The 26,296-nt window shown below is 37.9% G+C and overlaps 1 protein-coding gene across 5 annotated transcripts in view; it reads right to left on the reverse strand.

Annotated features, from left to right (window-relative positions):
* The window catches only part of NBEA (neurobeachin), a 673,061-nt gene extending 654,636 nt beyond the window's left edge, over positions 1 to 18,425 (reverse strand). For all 5 annotated transcript variants that reach the window (XM_059892161.1, XM_059892163.1, XM_059892162.1 and 2 more), the window contains exon 1: positions 17,622 to 18,425. In XM_059892161.1, coding sequence (XP_059748144.1) covers positions 17,622 to 17,918 — 297 coding nt within the window. In that variant the 5' untranslated portion in view covers positions 17,919 to 18,425. The remainder of the gene's footprint in view (positions 1 to 17,621) is intronic.
* Positions 18,426 to 26,296: the final 7,871 nt, after the last annotated feature.

Consider the following 26,296-nt stretch of genomic DNA (forward strand, 5'->3'; position numbering starts at 1 on the left):
TCATCCAACTCTTATAAAGCAACTCCAACTCTTATAAAGCAACTCCATTTTATTCTGCTTCTTAAACTCTGTAACAATGTCTACAACTTGCCTTCCAAAGTATTTGCTGACAATAAAATGCATTTTAATTTGTTGCAATATTGATTTCCATGAATTATTTAGGCAACTTTTACCAGGGCAGGGAGAACAAGTTTTTCCCTAGTGACTTGTGGTTTTTAAATTGTTGCTATTAAGTCAATGCATTAGTTAGGTTGAGGTTTACTGACATATAACAGGAAAACCCACAATATGAGTGTCTCAGACAATATAAATATTATGTATATGTCTGTATGTCTAAGTATATTCAGTATATGAATACATAGTATATACACGCTACACACACATGCATAGGCATACATATTTCTCTTAAAAGAGAGAGCATGCTAGAGTATCTAATAGTTTCTTCCTATACTCCCAACAGTTCATCAACTTTTGAGATGTCCCCTACAAATCAATGCTGTAACTCAGAGCCAATAAAAACATAAAGCAAGCCATGTAATTTAAAATTTTTTATTAGCTACATTAAAAGAAAAATAGAAAATAAGCAAAATTAATTTATATTTTATTTAACACAATGTATCTAGAGTATGATTTCAGCATGTAATAAATATTTTGAAATAATTAATGACAGTTTTACATTTTCTATACCAGCTCTTCAAAATCAAGTGCACATTTTATGCTTATGGAACACTGAAAGTGCTCACTTAGCCACATGTGACTGGTAGCTACCATATGACTGCACAGCCCTACACAGATCAGGCCATCTTCCAAAACTCAACTCAAACATCATCACTTTCATGAAGTCCTCCCTTGATTCCCTTGGCACATTTCTCCCTTCAGTGTCACCCCCTATTCGCTAATTTACTTCTATCACAGAATTTACACATTTCATTGCCTGCATTTTTCACTCCCTACAGTGCTATCAATTCCAGGGTGGGGACTGTGGTCATGATCATTATATCCTCAGAGCTTAGCATCACACATGGTTTAAGTATTCAAAAAAGTATCTGTGGAATAAAGTGGTTATGGGGTCAGATAGGCATTAAAATGAAAATACATTATTTCCTTTATATACAAAGATAATAAATTTGAGCTCCAGGATACAGAATGCATTGTAACAGTGATCTAAAACCCCTATATCTTTCACTAGAAAAATCTCTCTTGTAAATGTCTATTTCCCATATTTTCTAAGCAGGGCATCTTCAATTTATTTCAGAGTATGGCAGCATAATTTTTCAATGTAATTGGGTGCAGCTGTCATTCTGAATGACAGTTTGTCACGCAGTAACTAAAATACATTAGTTTACCTTTCAGTGTGTAGATCACTAATAAGGTTAAACATTATTTTTAGAATTAAAAAGCCCAGGATAATGAAAAAAACAGTAGATCTGACTAAAATCTATTTGCTCAACATACTTCCTATCAAAGTATCTAAATGAATATGTTCACATAGAAAAATGCTTCTTCGTAGCTACTCCACCCACTCCTAAAATAAGGCAGTCATCCTAAAAAATGAATGTTTTTGATCCTAAAGCCCAGGATGAAAAAATGCTAATGGTTCAAAACAACTCCAAGACCACTCAGGCAATCTTGTTGAACTGTGACCAATTAACGTAGTCAGTCCCTGAGTGGTACTAATGAGACCAAACTAATGGGTTATATTTCCATTTGAATCTAAACTTAGAATATAGTCAATGGTTAAAAGACTGCACCTACAGTCCCACGCAATTAAGGTCTGCTGTCTGCCAGGTGGGTAACAGCAATGAAACAAGCAGATTAACAGATTAACACGCAAAAAAGAAAAAGGAAAACATAAAATTGACACCTTAGCATATTTTATTAATAGGCTCAGAAACTCCAAAGAAAGGAAAATGTGAAAAGTCACACTTTGATAAACATTAATCATTAAATCTCAACTCTTAAAAATCATGAAAATATACAACTTTATAAATAGTTGGAGGAGTATTATATATAACATTACTGGACTTAGTGTCTGACAATTTTTTTTTTTAATGTTCTTTCAATTTTGTAATGTTGGTAATGAAAAAACTGTAATTTGATTTGCAGAAGGGAAAAACCACTATCCTTATGGGGGGGGGGGGTGCGGGGGGGACAGGATTTCCTTACAGAGGAAGAAGTTTAACAAAACAGTACTAATACGAGACCAGTTAAGCAAAAACAGCTTATTCATAGCGATCCTGATACTGAACTGTATCAGGAGCACTTGAATTTTCTTCTAGATTTTAGAAAACCATTAACTGTACTTTGATAAAATGTTAAGAATTCTGATTTTATAAAACTAAAAAAATTAAAAGTAACTTTCAACACCCTCAGTTCTGTTCATCTCTTCACCTTTTCTCTTACTGATGAAACAAATATGTAAACAGAACTCCTGAAATAACTCACTTAATTGGACTCTAATAAATTTTACCATTTCCCCTGGGCAAGCTTGAAAGGGCTTTAAAAAACATTAAGCCAATAAACACTCATGGAATTAAAAAAAGATGTGGGGTGGATTTCTACAAGCAGAAATAAAGCTTATCTGACTGTAGTTTGTAGTTAACATTAGGGACACAACCATGGAAGGACTCCCTCTTTCCCTCTGTGTGGAAAGCTTTTCCACTCCTGCCCTTTTTATCCTGGGAAACAGTTACTTGTCCTTCAAGATGCAATCCAAAGTCATCCAACCAATGATAACTTTCCAGACTCCTCCAGGCAAAGGCAGTGGAACCATTAATATCTCCAGAGCATTTTGTTAAAATCTTTATAGTATCACTTTTTGCCAATGGAATCTGTGTGTCTTTTCCTTCCTTTTCCAGTACTGAATGTTGAGCTACTGAAGGCAGAGACTATAATTCCTTGTTATATTCCCAATGAGTATCTTGACTCTGGCAAAAGAATCCTAGGTTAGGATTACTCAGTAATTTATTTAATCATCATTTCAAATGATCTGAGTGTGTAAGAGTGTTTTTTTTAAAGTATGCACCTTGATGAGAGTTGTAACCTCAAAATGGTCTGAGGCAAAGTGGAACTACAGGCACAAAGATAAAATTAAAAAAAAAAAAAAAACAGTGGACTGAGAATCTAGGTGATAATTCAAATTCGGTGAAAAGCTGTGGGATCTGACCCAACTGTTCTTTCTTCACCTATGCAAGTGACAGAGTCAGACTATTTACCAGATCTGAAGACTCTACGACTGTGTGCGTACATACACACATACACACATCCATCCTCCCCTATGACTCCGTGTATGCGTGTGTGTCAGGTTATTCACCAGATATGAAGACTCTATGATTCCACACATGTGTATGTGTGTACATACACACATACACACATCCATCCTCCCTTCTCCTCAAAAAATAAAAAAAAATAAAAGCCGGTATGTTAAAGCAAGAAGTAAACACAGAAATTAGGAGAACCAGAATAGCCTAGTAAGAAAAGATTCATACCCAAGCCACAAGTGACAAAAACAAGCAAACTATATCAAATGTGAAAAAAATCCTCATTCAAAGAAAGTTCACTAAGCAGCACTAAACTTCTAGATTTTATGTTAAGTACTCAGGATACCAAGGTGACAACACTCTGATCTCGAGGGATTCAGAGTCTCTATGGCAGTCCAACAAGTGAAAACAAACAATTAAAATAGATCAGGCAATCTGAACTACTTTAAATCTGAATTGTGTACAAAGTGTGATGGGAGAGCACAGGATAGGAGAAAGCGCTTTTAGGGGGACATCAAAGAAGGCATTACTTAAGAGGGGGATAAGAGTTAATTCTTGAAACATGTGCAGGAGTTCTTTAGACCAAAAAAAAAAAAAAAAAGAAGACAGGATGACTTGAGAAATGCAGTGATTGTTTAGCAAGTAATAGTCAAGACAGTATAACAAAATAAACATTCTTCCACTGATGACTCATATTTCATAAGCTTTAAAAATAATTTAAATATTTAATTTAAATTCAAGGACTTTTAAAGGGTAATCAAGCTACAAAAAATCATTACAAATCAAGTAAAATAATTCTATGACATTTTATAATAAAATACTGCTGATGTAATTAAAGTTGCAAGCACTTCTCTTTTAAAATACCAGACTTAGTTTAACCCTGAAAGACAATGACTATTTTTATTTCATTGAAGAGTTTATATTCCAGGTCAAGATAATAAGATAATGCATATTATATACTAAATATAGTGCTTGGCATGTAAAGATTCAGTAAGTATTAGTTATCACTGTCATCATCATTATTAAAGCACAACTTAGAACCTCTAGCTTTGAGTCTAATTTCTGCAACTAAACAGATTTGCAACCTTGAACAAGCCCCTTAATTTTTGTCATAGTTTAGTTATGATATTGGAGAAGGTGATGGCACCCCACTCCAGTATTCTTGCCTGGAGAATCCCAGGGATGGGGGAGCCTGGTGGGCTGCCGTCTATGGGGTAGCACAGAGTCGGACACGACTGAAGTGACTTAGCAGCAGCAGCAGCAGTTATTATATTAAAGTATAGTTATTTCAAATATATTTATTTGAAAGGGCTTTATTTCAAAGGGCTTGTTAGAGGATTTTAAAAGCATGAGGTATGAAATCAAACCCAATTTTATAAATGCCAATTCCCTTTCCCACACGTGAGAAGTTTTAAAATAACACTAGAAATACTTATGTGCCATTTTTAAATCAGCTGTAGCTTATTTCTCTTAGAAAATGGAAGTAGTTTCTAAAGAGGAAAATATTTAGACATCTACCCTTCCATAGAATTTTCTATTAATCAGTGAACTGAAAAAAGAGAATCAATTATTGGAAATGGTATCACCTAGACTCTATTATAACTCCTTCTATAATTAATTCATCTGTTTTATCCAAGCAAACATGATTTATGCAGTGGTTCATCTGATTAACACTAAAACATAACACATTTACTTTATATAAAAATATCAATGCATACTATTTTCTTTTTCATAGTAGTATCTAAAATATCCACACTTTGCCTAGTGAAAAGTTGTACAAATGAAAGCTAGTTAACATTAACAATACTGTATAATCAGTTCCCCCAAACTCAAAAATTAAAAGTTCACAATGTAAGTCATTAGATCATTTTGTATACATATCCATCAAATTGTCCTGCATTCATTTTATTTTCTGTGGACCGAGTCCTCTATGGGCAGCATTTTTTACCACAGAATCAGCTCACTGAAGCTGGCTGGTCCCTCACCTTCCAGCACCATCTCTTCATGTAATGCAGTGCTTTGGGATAATTTCTAAGTAGCTACATTTTGTTCAAATAAGGCAGAAGACTACAGTCTTTGAATCTGAAGGCCTGAGTCCAAGCTATGGAAACTAATACCTGGACACCTGACTAATACTTCGTATTTCCTGCAGTCTTAGTTTCCACATTTGTAGAGAAGAAATTGCACCTGAAAAGGAAGTGCTTCTGAGGATGAGTTAACACAGCACAATTCTGTAAGTACCCTGTAATCAGTTAAGAGCTATTAAAAGATAATTCTTACACTAATATTATTTTCTAAAACAACTGATCACAAAATATTTTCTAGTCCCCCACCTTGCCTCAAGGTTTGTTACTGAAAAAAATTTCTAAATATTTAAGCTAATACTCCAAGAGGGAGGTATTATTTACCCAAGATCACCGTTCATGTCCTAGTGCACATCCACGCGTGACATTCAGCTGTCAAGAAAGCAAGAGATAGCAGGGATTCTAGGCAAAGGAAGCTGTCTGTGTTCCTTCATCCTATTTGTTCCCCAGTTTTTCATTTTGATAAAAACCCCAGACACTGTTAAAGACTATGCAGGATTCAGGACAAACTCCTATGTTTCATTAGGAGATTATGATCTGTAGACACTTGAGATCCTTTTTCTGACAGGTTCACCAGCTCAGGTACCTCAAGCTAAAACAGAACTCAGTTAGATCATTATTTTCTTTCTATGATAAGATGATCATCAGACTCAGGATAATAAAAATAACAATAGTAAGTACTACACAAAGTTAATTTTGTACCAAGCACATTACACAAATTAATTCATTTAATCTGTGCAACAATCTTATGACGTAACCCCTTTATACATAAGGAAACTGAGGTAAGTAAACTTTTAATAGCAGTATAATATTTCACAACACAGACTTAAAATTACCTAACCTTTTCCCATTGTTGACCATATACTTATTGCAGAGTTCTATTTATATCATTTAACCCTCATACTTGTCAATAGGCAATTTTTCCTTAACCTAAAGAATGAATGATGAAGCAGACAAAACTGTATACAGAAAATTATAAGACACTGATGAAAGAAATCAAAGATGACATAAACAGATGGAAAGATATTCCATGTTCCTGGGAAGGAAAAATCAATATTGTGAAAATGACAACATTACCAAATGCAATCTACAGATTCAATGTGATCCCTATCAAATTACCAATGGCATTTTTCACAGAACTAGAACAAAAGATTTCACAATTCATATGCAAACACAAAAGACACCGAATAACCAAAGCAGTCTTGAGAAAGAAGAATGCAGCTGGAGGAATCTACCTTCCTGACTTCAGATTATACTACAAAGCTACAGTCATCAAGACAGTATGGTACTGGCACAAAAACAGAAATATAGACCAATGGAACAAGATAGAAAGCCCAGAAATAAACCCATGCACCTATGGGTACCTTATTTTTGGCAAAAGAGGCAAGAATATACAATGGGGCAAAGACAACCTTTTAAATAAATGGTGCTGGGAAAACTGACCAGCTACATGTAAAAGAATGAAATTAGAACACTTCCTAACACCATACACAAAGATAAACTCAAAATGGATTAAAGACCTAAATGTAAGACCAGAAAACATAAAACTCTTAGAGGAAAACATATGCAGAATACTTAATGACATAAATCAAAGCAAGATCCACCTCCTAAAGTAATGTAAATAAAAAAAAAGTACACAAGTGGGACCTGATTAAACTTAGCCTTTTGCACAGCAAAGGAAACTATAAGCAAGGTGAAAAAGACAACCCCCAGAATGGGAGAAAATAATAGCAAATGAAACAACTGACAAAGGATTAATTTCCAAAATATATAAGCAGCTCATATAACTCAATACCAGAAAAACAAACAACCCAATCAAAAAGTGGGAAAAAGATCTAAATAGACATTTCTCCAAAGAAGACAGATGGCTAACAAACACATGAAAAGATGCTCAACGTCGCTCACTATTAGAGAAATGCAAATCAAAACTACAATGAGATATCACCTCACACTGATCAGAATGGCCATCAAAAAATTTACAAACAATAAATGCTGGAGAGGGTGTGGAGAAAAAAGAACGCTCTTGCACTGTTGGTGGGAATGTAAATTGATACAGACACTATGGAAGACGGTATGGAGATTCCTTTAAAAACTAGGAATAAAACCACCATATGACCCAGCAATTCCACTCCCAGGCATGTACTCTGAGGAAACCAAAATCGAAAGACAGACATGTATCCCACTGTTCACTGCAGCACTATATACAATAGCTAGAACATGGAAGCAACTTAAATGTCCATTGACAGATGAATGGATAAAGAAATTATGGTACATATACACGATGGAATATTATTCAGCCATAAAATGGAAAGCATTTGAGTCAGTTCTAGTGAGGTGGATGAACCTAGAACCTATTATACAGAGTGAAGTGAGTCAGAAAGAGAAAGATAAATATTGTATACTAATGCATATATATGGAATCTAGAAAAATGGTACTGCAGAATTTATTTGCAGGCTAGCAATGGAGAAACAGACTTAAGAGAACAGATTTACGGACATGAGGAGAGGGGGAAGAGAGAGTGAGATATAAGGAAAGAGTAACATGGAAACTTACATTACCATATGTAAAATCCCAAAGTTAGCCAATGGGAATTTGCTGTATGTCTCAGGAAACCTAAACAGGGGCTCTGTATCAACCTAGAGGGGTGGGATGGGGAGGGAGATGGGAGGGAGGTTCAAAAGGGAGGGGATATATGTATACCTATGACTGATTCATGTTGTGGTTTGACAGAAAACAACAAAATTCTGTAACACAATTATCCTTCCATTAAAAAATAAATTAATTAAAAAAGAATGAAGGATTAATGAAAAGAACTTCTTAAATTTCTTGATGCATATCAGGAAAATTTCATTAAGAACAGCTGTAACATTTTACAGACCCTATAACATCATTTAACGTTATTTTAGCATGCTGATGAACACTGGTAATTTTCTTTTTAATCATTCCTTTTTCATGGTATCTCAGTATTACCTTATGTTCTTATTTAGTGAAGATGAATTATTAAAATAATCTGCAATGTCTCTTTTTTTTTCCTTCAAATTTATCAAGCCCTCTGCCAAGTTATTATTTTTCTTAAGATTTGCCTGACGATACCTAATACCTATAGTTTTTTCTTTTAATTTTAATTCTAAGTATTAGTTAGAAATCACTGGGATGCAGCAAAGAGAACCCTGATTCAAAATAGCTTAAGCAAAACAAGAAATGTATTGGTCTAATGCACTGAAAAGCCTGGTAATATAAGTGACTCAAAAGGCTCCAAAGATGTCATCAGTAATCTCTCTCTTGGTTCTTGGAGCCTGTATGATAGCACCATCCTCAAGCATCCTCTGCCTTCATTGTACCAGCATGCCAGTCAAGTCTAGACTTATAGTCTAACATCTTAGCAACTCCAGTAGTGAGCATCTTCTTTCTCCAGCAGAAGGAAAGGAGTTACAAAGCTTTCACAGATGTGCAGGTAGATATTTAACCATAATGTTACTGATGGGCCAAGTATAGTCTCTGTTTCTAGTCCAGGAAAGCAGAAAGGAGTTCAGGGAAAGCTCAAAGCATGCAAACCAAACATCAAGAAGAGAAGACTTCTCAAAGGAGTATCAAAAATTTTAGAAGGGATGGATGCTAGGAAGTTAAAATCAATAGAAATCTGTAACATTCTAGCCCTTGGATCCTCAACCACCTATACATTCATTTCTTTCCATGTATCAGATCAGATCAGATCAATCGCTCAGTCGTGTCCGACTCTTTGCGACCCCATGAACCACAGCACGCCAGGCCTCCCGTCCATCACCAACTCCCGGAGTTCACTCAGACTCACATCCATCTAGTCAGTGATGCCATCCAGCCATCTCATCCTCTGTCGTCCCCTTCTCCTCCTACCCCCAATCCCTCCCAGCATCAGAGTCTTTTCCAATGAGTCAACTCTTCACATGAGGTGGCCAAAGTACTGGAGTTTCAGCTTTAGCATCATTCCTTCTAAAGAAATCCCAGGGCTGATCTCCTTCAGAATGGACTGGTTGGACCTCCTTGCAGTCCAAGGGACTCTCAAGAGTCTTCTCCAACACCACAGTTCAAAAGCATCAATTCTTCAGCGCTCAGCCTTCTTCATAGCCCAACTCTTACATCCATACATGACCACAGGAAAAACCATAGCTTTGACTAGACGAACCTTTGTTGGCAAAGTAATGTCTCTGCTTTTGAATATGCTACCTAGGTTGGTCATAACTTTCCTTCCAAGGAGTAAACGTCTTTTAATTTCATGGCTGCAGTCACCATCTGCAGTTATTTTGGAGCCCAGACAAATAAAGTCTGACACTGTTTCCACTGTTTCCCCATCTATTTCCCATGAAGTGATGGGACCGGATGCCATGATCTTCGTTTTCTGAATGTTGAGCTTTGAGCCAACTCTTTCACTCTCGACTTTCACTTTCATCAAGAGGCTTTTGAGTTCCTCTTCACTTTCTGCCATAAGGGTGGTGTCATCTGCATATCTGAGGTGATTGATATTTCTCCCGGCAATCTTGATTCCAGCTTGTGTTTCTTCCAGTCCAGCGTTTCTCATGATATACTCTGCATATAAGTTAAATAAACAGGGTGACAATATACAGCCTTGACGAACTCCTTTTCCTATTTGGAACCAGTCTATAACTTCTTAAATACCATGTTTAACAATATTACTATCTTAACTGTAACAGAAAATGCACCCATTACTTCATCATGGGTGGGAAGGCAGGAAGGAAGACAAAGAAAATGCCAAGTTACTGGATTCAACAAGTCTGAAGTGTTTGTATTATGAATATTATTCTCGAGCAGGTCCAAACATGAATTTTTTGGTGGTACCTCACAATCTCACAATGTATATCTATATAATAAATGTAACCATCCCCCATGTAATTAATACACAATGGTAAAAGAAACAATAAATAATCATAATGCCCACTTAGAAGAGTGGAAAATGTAAATATGGAGGAGATAATCAAGAGGACATGACCGTCAGCTGACCCATGAGCTGGATCTGGGCAATCAGAGGCTCCTCACCCCCTCCCCTGTCCTTCAAATGTACACTCTGCCTACTCTTCCCACAGTGGGAAAGAGCCTTGAGAGCAAGGTGGTATTGAAACCATCTGGATAGTACAAATGACTGAACTCAGTTAAGGCCTCTGTAGTTTAAAGATTCTGGTAGGCAGGTGTGGAGACCATTCATCTTGTGGTTGCCAAAGACAAGCCTTACACATTCTCCTGCTTAATAAACCTGCCAGCGACCAATTTGGAGTCTCTGCCAGAGACCAATCTGGTCTCCCTCTTTTCTTTGATATCTCCTTGCCCTCTGTGCAATATGGACCAGTTCACAAACCAACAGTAAACATATCATGGTTATTAATTCAAACCAATAGACCATATACTACTGATCAGAGTAGCAAGAATTGCCTGTCGTAGCAATGGAGTCTCTTGATCAACCAATCTGGATGCATCACCATCATCATGGTGGTGATGCACCACCGCCTCAGAAGACCTCACTTGTCCATTATCCTCTATGGCCTCAGATCTTCCTTCTAGCAGCTGTACTGTTTTAGTAGCCCGCTTCCTCTTATTGAGGCTGAGAATTGCCTTAGACGTAAAAAGAATACAAGACTTTGTTTACCAGGCTTGAGGTTATCCTGGAAATAGTGCCCCTAAAAGCTCAATAAACTTTTGGTCAATTTACTTCAGTCAACTGGTTGAACTAGCAACCAAAGCCAGAGATCTTGTCAAGATACCAAACTGTCTTTTAAGTTTCATAGCAATACTGAATCTCATAGCAATAAGCCTTCACATTACTCACCCATTAAAAGCCTCTGTTTAATGATTTTCCTTGAAGCAATGTGAAATAATATGCTGGAAGAGGAGGTACAGCTACTCTATCATTTGTTCCCTGGTTGGATCCTTTTACAAAACTCTTTAGTAACTGGACTGTTACTTTGGTCAGGAGACTGGGACTAGAATGGATGAGGTGCTTGAGAAAAGCTGTAAACCAGAACTTTGCCTGAGTTTAATTTAAACTCCTGTCTTTCCTCTTACTAATTTTAGTACAAAGTTAAAAAAAAAAAATTAGAATTTCCAACCTTCAAGATTCTTGATTTTCTGATTCTCTTAGATGGCAGCTATAGGCAGAAAAGGCCTCTCTTACTTGGAAACACAATCCCTTCTTCCCTCTCTTCTTCCAAGCATGCCAGTTTGGACCAAAGAAAATTCCTTTCTTATGAGGCAAAAATTGGCCAAAACACTTGAGAATCCCTAAAGTTCCAGCCTCAGCAGCTCTATGGCCAAAGACAACCCAGGTAACAACCCAGGTAACAATCGAAAGAGCTGTTTCATAATTCCTTAAAAGGAATTGCTGGGGGAAAGCAGTCCTCACTGCCTTGCACTCCATTTCAACGTTCAGGATCTGTTCCCACATTGTCCCATTTCCAGTTATTAATGTCTAAGCTAGCAAGGAAATTTTTCCAAGTGACAAAAATGCAATTTACACTGATTTGAAAGTAATAACAATAAAAAATAATAAACTTTACAACAGAGACGTTAACGGTTAGAAGATGATCACCACAGACAAAGAACTCCAGGTGCTCAAGCAGCATCAAGATACAGGTCTCTGGGGACCTCACTGGTGGTCCAGTGGTTAAGAATCCACCTTCCAATGCAGGGGACAAAGGTTTGACCCCCGGCAGGTGAACTAAGATCCTACATGCCTTGGGGTATCTAAGCCCAGGGCTCTGCAACTACTGAGCCTTCAGGCCACCTCTAGAGAGAAACAAGGATCCTGGAAGCTGCAACTAAGACCTGACACAGCCAAAAAGTAAGAAATATGTTTTTTTTAATTCTTAAAAATATATATATATATTTCTCTCTCTTGGCTTCATACTTGGTCAAATTCTAACATAGGTCAATTCTAACATTTGGTCAAACCCCACAGCTATAGAATGGGTCTACCAATTCAACAACCCCAAAAGGAAGAATTTCAGTTCAAGTCCTGTGACTGATCCTGTGGCTCCCCTCAGATTAAATGCTCACCTAGGAAGCAGTCATGGTGATTCTGGACATGTCTGGGTTATACACCAGCCCATGTGAATCCATCTGAACCAGCTGAACTAAGAATGGAGGATGAGTGGTTCATTTAAGGAAAGTGGGGTACTATTACTAAAAAGCAGAAATGTATGCAAGATAGACAAAAAAAGAAATGTCCACTATTCCTGGTAACATGACAAATAGTAACAATATTTTTAATTTCTATTCAATGCCATATATATATATATATATACACATAATTTACTTAAAATAACATGTTATTAGTTATGAGTGTATATATCTGACAATATATACCAAAAAACAATTAACAGATTCTTATTTATTCTAAGACATCAGTTCAAAATAATATTAACTTATAGAGTAATACCCTACATAGAAAACATTCATATATAGTCAACAAATATTTCTAATTGTAAGAACAGGAAATACATTAACTTTATATGAGTCATTTATTTCAAGATCTTGGATCCGGACCCTACTGCTGAACAGAATTTCAGAAACTTGCCCTCTACTGCCTAATAATGGTGTCCTGTACATTCTCAAAATTCACTTAACTTATCCAAGAGCCAGAAATACCAAAAAAAAAAAAGTATACATAACATAGCCTTCCGCCCTCACAGAGTTCACAGCATAGGCAATGAAACATGTATAAATAACTAGAGACTAAATAGCATACACAAAACTAGAAAATGATGGTTGTATCTTTGTATAATAAGGAAATATGCTGACACTGCACAAAATATCACAATTAGAGGCAAGAAATGAAAAAAAAACCTATGAAACTGATGCAAACTACTATTAAAGTAAATAATCAAAAATGTGGACAACTGATTTTTACAATACTGCCACATCAGTGATCCAAAATGGAAGCTGGAGCCAATAAATTTGACACTGTATTTGGAGAACGTAGAGCAAAAGATGAGAGAACCTTTAGATACATTTAATTAACTACAAAGTATTTGCCAAAAACTGACGAGCAATACAAAAAATACTTATTTAAAATTACTATAACTTGATCACAAACTCATAGAACACATTCTACTTAGTGGTTAGTTGTATTAATACAACTAAATTAATATTTTAAAAGAAAACTTCAGAACTCCTCAGGATATTGAAATTCCCAATATTTACATACACACTCAATTTAGTTTTCAATACCTAATAATAAGAATAAAATATAATTCAAATTAATGTGAAAGGACTTACATATGAACATAAAATGAAGGAAATTCTATTTTAATATAAATAAATGTGGTTCTGTTGATATTAAGGGCTTCCATGACTCAAAAATCCAACTACATATATTTAAAAGAAATTTAGTTCAAAAGCAGAACACATCTTTTGTTCGTGAAATTATAAATATCTTTAAAATTAAATTATTCTGATTATGAAGCTGCAGATGAAAAAAACTCTAAGGAATAAAAGTCACTGTCACATTCAAGTACAGAAGGGAAAATCTTTTAAATTTCTTTTTAACAATAATACCACAATCCATATATCAAGAGTAGAGAGGCACTTAGCCCATAAAATCCCCTCAAAGTATCTTATTATACTTTTAATACAATATACAGTATACCACTTAGAATGTAAAAAAAAAAATCAAAGGAAATGTTTTCTACCATTAAAGATATACTAGTATATTGCATGATTTGTGAAAAAATCAAATCCTATAGATTTATACTACCTAAGGCAGCAATTCCAAAAAATAAACCTATTGTGAATTAAGTAAACATTAATGTTGCATTTTATCTGTTCTAAAAATGTTTGTATTAAAATCTATAATAAGATACTTTCATGTTATAAACAAAGAACATGTTATGTATACACAGAATTTACTTCAAGGAAGTAAAAACCTTATATAAACATATATTGTGTTTATAAAGTAAGCAACGGATTAAGTAGTATGCCTAGTATACCTGTTTCATAATTGAAACAGCCAACAAAATTCCTTTTCTATAGCTAAATGCTCTTATTCTGCCACATTAAATAATACCTCCCAAAGCCAAACTTTGTCGATGATCAGTTTTTTCCATTGGTAAAGCTGTGATGCAAAATCCTTGACAATATACTTTCACTGTAATTTATTTACAAATTAACTTACTCATATCCCTGATCCTATCCATCTCATATTTGAACGTTTCAAGTGAACTATAATATCATCATACAAATACACTCATCTACAGTGGAAATTACTCATTTTATTTCTCATTCCATTGGTGATTCTTCAACAAATTCCCATAATCCACCTAACAGTGGAAATGGATCTCTACCTCTGGTCAAAAAAGGACCCAAACTTACAACCATGGCTGTATTAAACTAGTCTTATATTTTAGTGTAAACTTCAACTTTGCTCTATAAAACTTTTAATTCTTTGGGTAAAGTATGTGAGAAACCTAAAAACCAAGTATTAGTAGTTTCATCATATAAAGAAAAAGAATATACAGGACAAAAAATATTTTGACCAAGGTGGCTGAGACAGGGTTTTAAGCCAGGAACTGTTTTGTTTTAAAGTTTCATTAGTTCTTCCTTTCTTTTCTGTCATAGAAAGCACTGTGATACATATTTCATTATTCCCAACTACATTTTAATTTAATGTTTTAAATTAAGATCGTAAACAAAAACAAAAAAAAAAAACAACCTCATTTTAAGAGACATAGAGGCTTCCAACCTTTAGCAGGTCACAGAGAGCCCTAAATTGATTTTACTGATATACTCATTAAGTAAACAGAATTAAGTTTGATGATTATTTTTAAACATATTGATCTTCAAATATTTTCTCAATCAACAAATTTCACATGACACTTTCATCATGAGTATATGGGAAAGATAAAGCACTAAACCTTCCATTCCAGAAATATTACACTGCAAATGGCTAATGTGCATTCCACAATCAATATACTTAACAACTTAATAGTAATAGATGCTTTTGTTATTCTTTTCCCCCAAAGTTTCTATCAACTGTACTCATTAAGTATGTACAAAGAAATTTTAAACCTGATTTTTAACGGCCAAAACCAATGCAGTTACATCTTAAATGGATTTGGGGATGTACCATGTCAGTATTAACTTATTTCTGGTTACTCTAATTAAGCTTACCAGTAAAGTTAACCTTTAATAATGTTTGCATATGGAGACTTCATGCCAGATTTTCAGTGCACTGAAGATAGTTAAAATTCTTTTTTACCTCAACAGAAATATTTCACTTCCTTTCTTAACCTACTATATATCTATAGAACCCCATCTGTTAAGAACTGATCCAGCATACATTGCTACTGCTGCAGAGTCCAAACTGGTTTCACATTCAAATCAGTTTCCAGCTTGTAACAGTCTCTATTGCCTCTTCTCACAGAAAAATGTATTAGGTAAGCATATAAATACTTCTTAAAATAACCTAAAATCACATCATCTAAGGTAAAAATGGTATTAGAAAACTGTTAAAAAAAAACAAAAAACTTTAAATGTTTTCTTTTAAATTAACAGAAGAACAGTACCTGCTAACCTACTAACATATTTTGAGATTTCATCTCTTTAAAAAAGGCAAGTACTGACCTCCTATTGGCTGCTGGTTAAAATTAAAATGTCCAAGAAAACAGTATTTCTATTAGTGTTTTGAAAAGAATTTGGTTATACCAAGGAAGTGACAGTCCCCCAAACTTATACTGACTTTCTTGTGGTGATTTGTTTGAAGGGTACACAGAAGTACAAAGAAATGTTTGGTACTTAAACAGTAATAAATATAACAAAGAAAAGTCAGATGTTTTCCTATCTTTCACTTGACACCCAAGCAAGAAAAAAAAAAAAAAAACAAAAAGAAAAAGATAAAAAACAAATAAAACCCAACAGCTTTAACTTTTCTGTACATTTAAGAGGTACATATACCATAGACATTACCTAATTCCTGTCTCAGGGCACTGCTGCTGCAGCTTTCTTTCAGTTTCCCAATAGATCAAATAAAAATAATTGCTTAGCTGAAAATTCTGACTGCATGGGTGTTATCAAATCTCCTTATAAGCATATTTTTATATTCCTGTGACTCCACATCAAATACAATAGTCAACTGATTGCTCCTGATTTAAGCCTTGCCTTCCAAAACCCAACCTGACATTTTGTCAAAGGCTAAATATTGCAGAGGAAACTGTTTAAAAAGCTGTGCTGCAGCAAAAACTGCATTTACAAGGCATTAAAAAAAAAAATGAACTAATCTTAAATGAACTAGTCTTATTATCCGAAATCTATGATTCTCCTCTCTTTAGTTCTTCCCCATGTCTTTCCCTGACATCTTGAAGATTCTTAGCCTCTCCGTAGATAGATATCGCCAAACATTAAGTCATACACAGTTCTGCAGTAACTCTTTCTTATCATGTAAGAAACCAAAGCCTAGGACTGAATTTAACACCTTTCCTCTGGTCTTTAGCCACATGCCACGCTCTCTGAAGGCAACCATAGAAACCAACCTGTATGATTAGGTGCCCCCACATTTTAACACCTCATGTGCACAAAAAAATGACTACGAGGTCAGTGTATTCAGGGCCGTATTACAAAGAAAGAAAGGCTACCTAAAAAGAGATGCGGGCGGGGGTGGGGTGGTGGGGTGGTGGGGCGGGGGGTGGGGGGGGAGGCCTGGGGAGGAGAAACAGACACAGCACTCTCCAGTACAGTCTGGGAATATATTTAAAAGCAGATGCAAAACTGCATCATTTTCCTCCTCGTTCGAAAACATCACAACCCAGCTGCTCAAGTTGGAGCTGACGTGCTTCTCACGTTTCAGGAGCACCGGGGAATTTAGGCTCCAGGGGCAAGGCTTTCATCCTGGGAGAGCCACCGCACCGACAATTATAAGAGTGTGGCAGGAAGGACCCCAGAGAAAAGGAGGCCTTCCTCTCCCCGTGACCATAAACTCTCAAGAAGACCCAAACCCTGTACGGCCAGGGACGACTGACGACTCGCAGTCATGAAAAGTGATCCTAGACGGTGTGAAGTTGGGCACTGCGCTCAGGCGGCAGGAGAGGACCGGAGGAGAGAACGGGGAGGTGGCGTGGCTCTGGCAGCGAGCAGGCAGCTCACCCGCTGGGCGATACCCGCTGGACGATCTGTGCTCGCGGGGACGCGCTGCGTGTGGGACCCGGGGAGGGGGGTGCAGGGGTGGGAGCCAGCGCCTGGGGAGGAAGGCAGGCCGTGGCGGGGCTGGGAGGCAGATGGCGAGCACGCCTTTCCCCTTACCAGGTTGAGCACCGTCTCCACGATGTCCCTGTTGCTGACCTCTCCGACCTGTATGAGTCCAATCAACACTGCGAATTTCATCCGGATGTTGCGGATCGGCACCGAAGGGTTAATCATCCCCGCGGGCAGCACCACCGAGCCGGAGCCGGACGCCCCCCTCAACTCCCCTATCCCGCTGCCCCCGCTGCCACCGCCGCCGCTGCCCCCGCCGCCTCCGCCGCCGCTGGCCCCGACGGCGATGAGCCCAACGGGCTGAGGCTCGAGCCCCGGGCCCGGGCCCGGCTTCTCGCTCGCCATTTGCCCCCCTCCTGACGAGAAGGGAAGAGCCGAGGCGCCGCCGCCGCCGGTACCGTTATACCTGCCTCGGCCCCCGCCCCCCGGCCGTCGCCTCGGAGCCCCAGCATCCACCAGCGCCGCGGCGCCGGGCCCGCTCCCCGCCTGCGCCTCGACCCGGCCCGCTCCGACGCCCTCCCCGGCGGAGGCGGTGGGTTATTCTCAGGCTTATTCCCGGCGGTGGCGGCGCCGCTAACCGCTGCCCGGCGAGCGGCAGTGCCCGCCCAGCAGCTGTGCCGCTGCCGCCGCCGCTGCCTCCTCACGCTCCCCCTCCCAGTCCTTCCGGCCCGGCCCGCCCCCCGCGGAGATGCTGCCGCCGTTCGGAATAACCCTGGGGCGCGAGCAGCTGCCTGCGGCGCTGGCCGGCGCTGAAGCTCAGAACTGTGACTGCCGCCGCTGCTACAGGCGCCACTGTTGTTGTGAAGCCCCGACGCCGCCGCTCACTCCGCCATGTTGCCGCCCCCTGCCTGCGGTAGCGGCCACTGCGCCTGCGCAGAGCCTCCGGGGGGGCGGAGCCCTCGTGCACCCCCTCTTTCGCCCTGCCCTCCTTCCCCTTCCACCCACCCAGCCCGACACCCCTCGTCCCTCCCCCAACCGCCCTGAACGGATAGACAGGTGAGCAGGTGCATGGGGACCGCTGCCAGACACTGGGGCGAGCTGGCAGAGGCGGGGCGGGTGGTGGTTTCCTCAGAGTTTTTCCCTTGAGGGTGGACTCTCCCTGTGGGGAAGGACACCCGAGTGTGTGTCTCGCCTTCGCTGCCACCTCCTTATTCCCTCACTATCCTCTTGCTAGGAAGAGGTTCGTCATCTTCGTCGTCGCATCCAGCAGCTGCTACAGCCAGTGCCACGTGCCTTGTAAGGTAGGGGAGTGGCAGACGACCTCTTTCTGCCCCCTCAGGCCCTTCCCTCAGTCCTGTCCGCCTGCCCGCCTTGGAATTACCCAGTGAAAAAAAGTGGCTGGCAAAGCAGAAACGAACGCACTGTGGGGAATAATCCTGCATTGTCGGGGGAAGGATACAGATGGAGTATAATGGGTCTTTTTCTACAGCCATCAAAGAGGCTGACACCTGCACACACAGGCACGACTTAAAATAGAACTTGTCAAACAGTGATCCTCTCTGGATGGAGCTCTGAACAACAAACAGTTCTTGAACTCACCTCCCAGATTAAAAAGGCTGCACCGTGTGACACTGTGGGGTAGTAGGTGGTGGGAGCGACAAATCCCACATTTAAAAAATCCTTAATGATCCTCAGGTATGATGCCAACTAATGATGCGCCCCTTTTTGTTAGGCATGTACAATTCAGAGGATTTTGAGAATTATCTTAAAATATAAGTAATTCTCTGCCAGTCTTAATTTGTGGTTAAAGTAATAGATTTCTGTGTCTTCACGTATAGAGAATGAAAAAAAAATAGTTTTACTTTTGAAAATTAAAATGTACACAACAGTCTTGCCGCTCGTGTCGAATTAAAACTAAATAGGCAGGACTAGTGTTTATCTCAAAATGAAGGATGTAATTTTTTTTTAATATTTCATGAGGTATACCCTTTTCAATAGAAATATATTGTCAGACACCAGAACTATTAGGTATCTTGAGGTATATTCAAATCATTTTAACTGTCAACTCAATTGAAAATAGTCAATATACAAATCTGTCATAATCCGATTTGTTAGTGCTCATGTTTAATTGGATTGGCTAGTCAAGTTAACTCCTGGGTTATTGGGATGCATTAAAATCTGAAGTGCCATAAGTCATGTATACCAAAATTCCTCAAGACCGGTGCTTGGATTAGTCCTTGATTGTGTGCTTCTGTTTAAACTTTTCCTGAAGTAATTGAATTATTAAAATAATTCAGCAAAAATTTCTGAAAGAAATGGTGATTGGTATGTCCATATAAATTAAATAGCAAGTGAATTATAAAATGTTAGAAACATTGAAAGCAACCTCTAGATCTTAATAGTGTGACTTAGATATGCTGCCATAGAAAAATCCTGTGACGTATATCCACCTATTTCCTTTTATATATCCCAAGTGAATAACATCTACTTTTGCAAGCACTTTTTTCATGTGCAAGTTTAAAATGATATATCTATCTTATATCTGTAAATCCAGATTGAAAGGTCATCATACTAGCTTCTTTTTACCCTGCTGTTCAATATGACAGCAGATTCTACTTCTTGCTACTTTTAGACTTTAAAAAGTGTTCACCAGTTCCCTGGCAGCTCCTTGAAGTCGGTGTGGTGTGGTGGAAAGTACACAGGCCTTTGAACCACACTCACAACTAACCACCTGTGCAGTCTCCTCAAGTTATTGAACTCAATCTTCTATTCACCAATAGGGGTGAGATTATCTATCCCACAGGGAGTGAGAATTCAATGAAATAATTTCAACTCAGCAGCCAGCATATAGTAAATATGTCCTTGTACACTTGGTATACAGGAACAATCTGTGTTGAATTACCTATAAACACTTGTAAGAACAATTATAACCACATGCAAGTCTTTATAATTGCAGTTACATGTACTATAGTTTCAGTACTGCCCTCTGAAACATAAAGTTTTGAAAATTCAAGCAGGTCTGTTTCCTTATAGTCAACAAAGCCTCCTTCTAACAAAGACATAAATAACTTAGCATTTGCATTAACAGTATTTTGAAATATAAAAGAGATTACCTATAATGTTCATTTTTAAGTCTCCAGATTAAAAATATTTTATGTAGTAAATGTCAATTGTGTATGCATTCATGCTTTAATAGATGCATACCCATACTTCCAAAGGACAGTCCTTCAAAGATAAGCCCATGAAGCTCTGAGTTTCAAGAGGCAATACTATGTAGTGGTTACGAACATAGGCTCCAGACTCAGTGGAACCTGGGTTTGGATTCCAGTTTTGCTACCCACTTATCCATGTGATCTTGGGCAAATGACTTCTCTTCAAAGCCCTGTTTTACCCAACCCAAAGTAGAGATTGATAGGATTAAAGGATGAAAGGAGCTAATACATTTAAGGTATTTAACTTAGTAGCAAGTGTCAATAAATAATGTTTCCTTTCTCTGGCTGTGGGAAAAGACTACACTGTAATTATTTGTGTGTCTCCTGCAGCTTGTATGTGACCAGAAAAAAAAAGAAAACAGCAGTTGGCTAGGCTAAATGTTCCCATTCCCTTCAGCTGTCCTTTAAAAAGCAAATTTCTTTGCTTTCCTCTAAGTTTTATCTGAACAAAGTACTCCAAATCCTAGTTGAATGTAGACAGTATAAAACAGAGGGAAACTCTTACCCTGAACCTCCATCTTTAGAAACAGATTTTCTGTTAATGTATCCCAAAGTTGAATTAGTTTGCTTTGGTTTGGTTTGGTTCTGGGTTTTCCAGAAATATAACACCAGTGGTTCATGTAATGCACAGTGATTCATACTTTATGTGTAGTAGGTTCTCAAACAGTTTTGGTTCCAATCCCTTCTTATCTGAAAATTACTGTGAACTGAAACAGCAGAGTTCTGTTTTGTTGTTGTTTTGCTTTGTTTTGTTTCTAGCCATTCTGCTTCTAGGCAGCAGCACATATCCAGTAGGAGCTTTGCAAGTAGATTTGGAGATAGCAAGTGCAGAACTGTACATATCTATTTTAGATTTAATTTTATTTTATTTAAATTCTCTATTTAATTTTCTATTTAAATTTAATATGCTAGGAATTTCTTAATCCTGATTATATCATGCAAAAAAATTATCTTCTTTTTATTATCTTATTATCTGCAAATCTGAGAACAGTCCTTCTATGTCTTCATCCAAATATTTTATCAAACGGGATAAAAACAGCTCTGTAGTTCCTAGAAACATTCTGATTGAAGTCACATTTTTCAAACTGTGCCTCCCAAGCCAGTAGTGAGTCATGAAACAGATTTATTAGGTTATAACCAGCAGTTTTCTTAATGAAATATAATAGAAAAATATAGACTGAAAAACATGACAGTGCATCCATTTTTTAAATTATGCATGTGCACATACTACATATATGTATGCTTACTGGATAATATGAAAAATCTATTTCATACTGCAAGTCATTGTCAAAAAGCTTTAAAAACACTGATTTAAGTTGTATATAAACACCTGTTTGGCATAATCCTTCAATTATTAAATAGTTACATTCCTGTGCTGAAAAACAGGCCATATTTCTCTAACTTGTCCAACAGAATATCGTAAGGGACCTTGACAACTAGTTAGTTGAAGTCTGGATACACTCTGTTTCTCTGAGCAAAATTAAAGTGAAAATACATAGATTTATTATCTACAATTATAGAATTATTATCAATTTTTCCAACATCTGTTTCACAAATAAGAAAATGTTTTTGATTTGATAATGGGACTTATTGCTCTCTTTCTAATGAATGAGTCATTCCATAATCTCACCTACAGGTAGTATTAAACTACTTGCTATGGATTTTCAAGAATTTATCTCCTCCTCCTCCCTTTGGTGCTTTAATCCTCTGGCAAATCTCATTTTCTACAACTCCTCAAAGATGTTTGAGAGTTGCTAAGTGATCTAGTTTTGAGATCTTTCACGATCAATGGATATAATTTGTCCTGCCTTGGGGACCTGAATCCGTTTAGACTAGCTGGATTCCTATTTACAGTTTCTTCACCAAACTTAAACTTCTATTATTAGTTCTACCTTTCACTCCATTACTTTTAATCCTAAACAGAAAACAGACACATAGAAATTCAATATGTATTAATAAGTCTGATCTAGTTTGGGGGTGACTAAAATGATGCAGATGGTGACTGCAGCCATGAAATTAAAAGACGCTTACTCCTTGGAAGGAAAGTTATGACCAACCTAGATAGCATATGCAAAAGGAGACATTACTTTGCCAACAAAGATCCATCTAGTCAAGGCTATGGTTTTTCCTGTGGTCATGTATGGATATGAGAGTTGGACTGTGAAGAAGGCTGAGAGCCGAAGAATTGATGCTTTTGAACTGTGGTGTTGGAGAAGACTCCTGAGAGTCCCTTGGACTGCAAGGAGATCCAACCAGTCCATTCTGAAGGGGATCAGCCCTGGGATTTCTTTGGAAGGAATGATGCTAAAGCTGAAACTCCAGTACTTTGGCCACCTCGTGTTAAGAGTTGACTCATTGGAAAAGACTCTGATGCTGGGAGGGATTGGGGGCAGGAGGAGAAGAGGATGACAGAGGATGAGATGGCTGGATGGCATCACTGACTCAATGGACATGAGTCTGAGTGAACTCCGGAAATTGGTGATAAACAGGGAGGCCTGGCGTGCTGCGATTCATGGGGTTGCAAAGAGTCGGACACGACTGAGCGACTGATCTGATCTGATCTGATCTGAAAATGATGCTTACCAGCCAACAAATATCTGAGCACCTACTGTGTGCAAGAAAGTACACTAGTTGAGATGCATATTTTCAAATTTCCCATTTAGAGAAATACTGTGTTTATGCATGGAAAGTTAATCAGCAAGTCAACACATTAAAAATATCAAACAGAAATAATAAATACTCTTGAATTTCAAAAGAACTAGACATGCAAACACCCTAAGGTTCATATACACGCTTATACATCCACATAAATCTACATATAGATGCACACACACACATACGTACTCAACATCAGATTAGCCATACTTCTATGCATTCTTCCTTGGCAGTTTGTCTAGCATGCATTTCATTCTTCATTCGAGTGAGATCCTGCTCACTTCATACCTGGTCCCCTTGTGTCCATACACTCACTCTTGTTCAGTGCATCATATACATAGGTAATTTTCCTAGAGCTCTACCTTGATGGACAGATTGATGTGGTTCAGAATTGTAAGTGTTTTTATCATATTATCTTCTACATGCATACATATAGAAGAAAAAAAAAAAAAAAACTCAAAAAATCATGTAATCCTCTTTGCCTTGTAACAAATTAAATCCAGAGTCCTTATCTTGGTACCAGAGACCCTTCATACTTGACTTTAGCTTACTTTCTTATTTTACCTCATTCTGTTCCTGACAGGAACCCTATAACAGTGGCTCCCAACCTCTTTGCATGTGTGCAACTCTTTTCATCATTAAATTTACAGACTCCTAAACTCCTGCCTCAGAGAAAGCAATGGCAATCCACTCCAGTACTCTTGCCTGGAAAATCCCATGGGCTGAGGAGCCTGATAGGATGCAGTCCATGGGGTCGCTAAGAGTCGGACACGACTGAGCAACTTCACTTTCACTTTTCACTTTCATGCATTGGAGAAGGAAATGGCAACCCACTTGAGTGTTCTTGCCTGGGGAATCCCAGGGACGGGGGAGCCTGGTGGGCTGCCGTCTCTGGGGTCGCACAGAGTCAGACATGACTGAAGCAACTTAGCAGCAGCAGCAGCAGCAAACTCCTGCCTGAGACTTATCCTTCTAATATCCATTGATTGAGAAAAGTATGGTAAAAGTATTAACAATTTAATATGCTATTTAAAAATGTTTACATTTAAAAAATCATAACATCTACATATAATTGAAACACAATTGTGGGTTGCATTGTGTCTCTCAAAAAGATATGTTTAAGTCCTACCCTCAGTATCTGGGAATGTGACCTTGTTTGGAAATAAGGCCATTACAAATGTAATCAAGTTCAGAGGAAGTTATACTGGAGTTATAACCTCATTATAACTAGGAAAGATTCATCCTTAGAGCCTTCAGAAAAAGCATGACCCTTCTGATACCTTGCTACTTCTAAACTCCAAAACCGGGAGGGAATACATTTCAATTATTTTAAGCCACGTATTTTATGATGTTTTGCCACAGCAACCCTAGGAAACTAGTATACCTACATACAACATAAATATGTTTGATACTTATTCTGTCCACAAACAATGCCTACTATGTAAATATTTGTGGATCATTTTCAATAATTCTCAAGTCCCTGGGTTGGGGAAAAATGTTTTAGCCAACCCCGAACTACTTTATCCCCAGTTAATACATTGTGCTTTTATATTTCAGTGTTTTACTCGTATTTGTCCTTCTGTCCATAGCACTGTCCTCCTCATCCCCCCTACTGAAATTCTTACCAGCTGAAATGCCATATTTGTGAATACATTCAGAATGCAACCTAGAGAAAAATGATCTGAAACTTTCTACCATTCCCAGCATTAGAAAAAAAAAAGATTCTGCCTTTTTTCCCCCAGGTAGCATAGGTTGGCACATTTTTGCTTAAATAAATTAATAGTTTGCATCCTCTCAGACACATTTGCCAAGAGTGAGGAATTCACATAACAATATATGTAGTCACCTAAACAGTCTTCACTGAAAATTTTTTAAATGTACATGAATAGTTATTTCCATACTAACAACATGACCAGTAAGTTTCTCTTTGGTTTTTACACAGTGGCACCCAGTGCATTGTCATCATTGTTGTGTTTGGTATGCATGTGTTATAGAAAGACAAGTATGTTAAAGAGTAAGGTTCATAGTTGATTATTTTTAATAATTAAAGCTGTCATATCCTGTTCATCTCCTATCTACCATGCATTTTTACATGTATTATTTCTAACTCTGACTTCAGTTCTTTAAGTAAGGTTTTATTGTCTGCATTTTTCAAATGAGGAAACTAGTGTGAAGAGGAGGTATCAGTTGTGCAAATCATAGTTTAGGAAGTGACAAAATTAGGATTCCATCCCACTTATGGCTGGCCAGTTCCTCAGGTGTATTCAGTATTCCTCAAGGCCACATTGGGACCTAGAATGAGGTCCTTGTTTTATTTATACCAAATTTACCAGACGCAAGATAAGGAGACTGGGCAAGTTCATGGAAAAAACAACAAAGTCATCATGGTTTTACATGTTTTGGTGAAAGCACCCCACCAAGGGATGACCTTTTATTTGTTTGTTTTTGTTTTAGTTTATTTGCTGCCTGGGCTGTTTGTTGTGGTGTGCACAAAGCTCTCTAGTTGTGGCACGCAGGCTGTAAAGGGCACAGGCTCAGTAGTCTCCATGTCTTGGCTTAGTTGTCACATGGGCTTAGTTTCCCCAGAGCATGTGGAATCTTAGTTCTCAGACCAGGGATTAAACCCATATCCCGTACACTGGAAGGCAGATTCTTAACCGCTGGACCAGCATGCTAGTCCCAAGAGATGATCTTTAGAGTCAATCTGATTGTATTGTCTTTGTGCCTATAAAGGTTCAGAAAACTCTATTAGCCTTTTTGTTTCCTGGGAATCACTTTAATTCTAGACAAAAATTACTTGGAATAAATAAATTGTTTTTAATTATGTTCATTAAGTTTAACCAAAATTTAATTGCATGGTTCCATTGATATATCACTCCTTATTATGCTTTTCTGGCAAAGATTTTGTTGTATGTC

Source organism: Bos taurus, chromosome 12 (assembly GCF_002263795.3).
Source record: "Bos taurus isolate L1 Dominette 01449 registration number 42190680 breed Hereford chromosome 12, ARS-UCD2.0, whole genome shotgun sequence".
In the NCBI taxonomy this organism is placed as follows: domain Eukaryota; kingdom Metazoa; phylum Chordata; class Mammalia; order Artiodactyla; family Bovidae; genus Bos; species Bos taurus.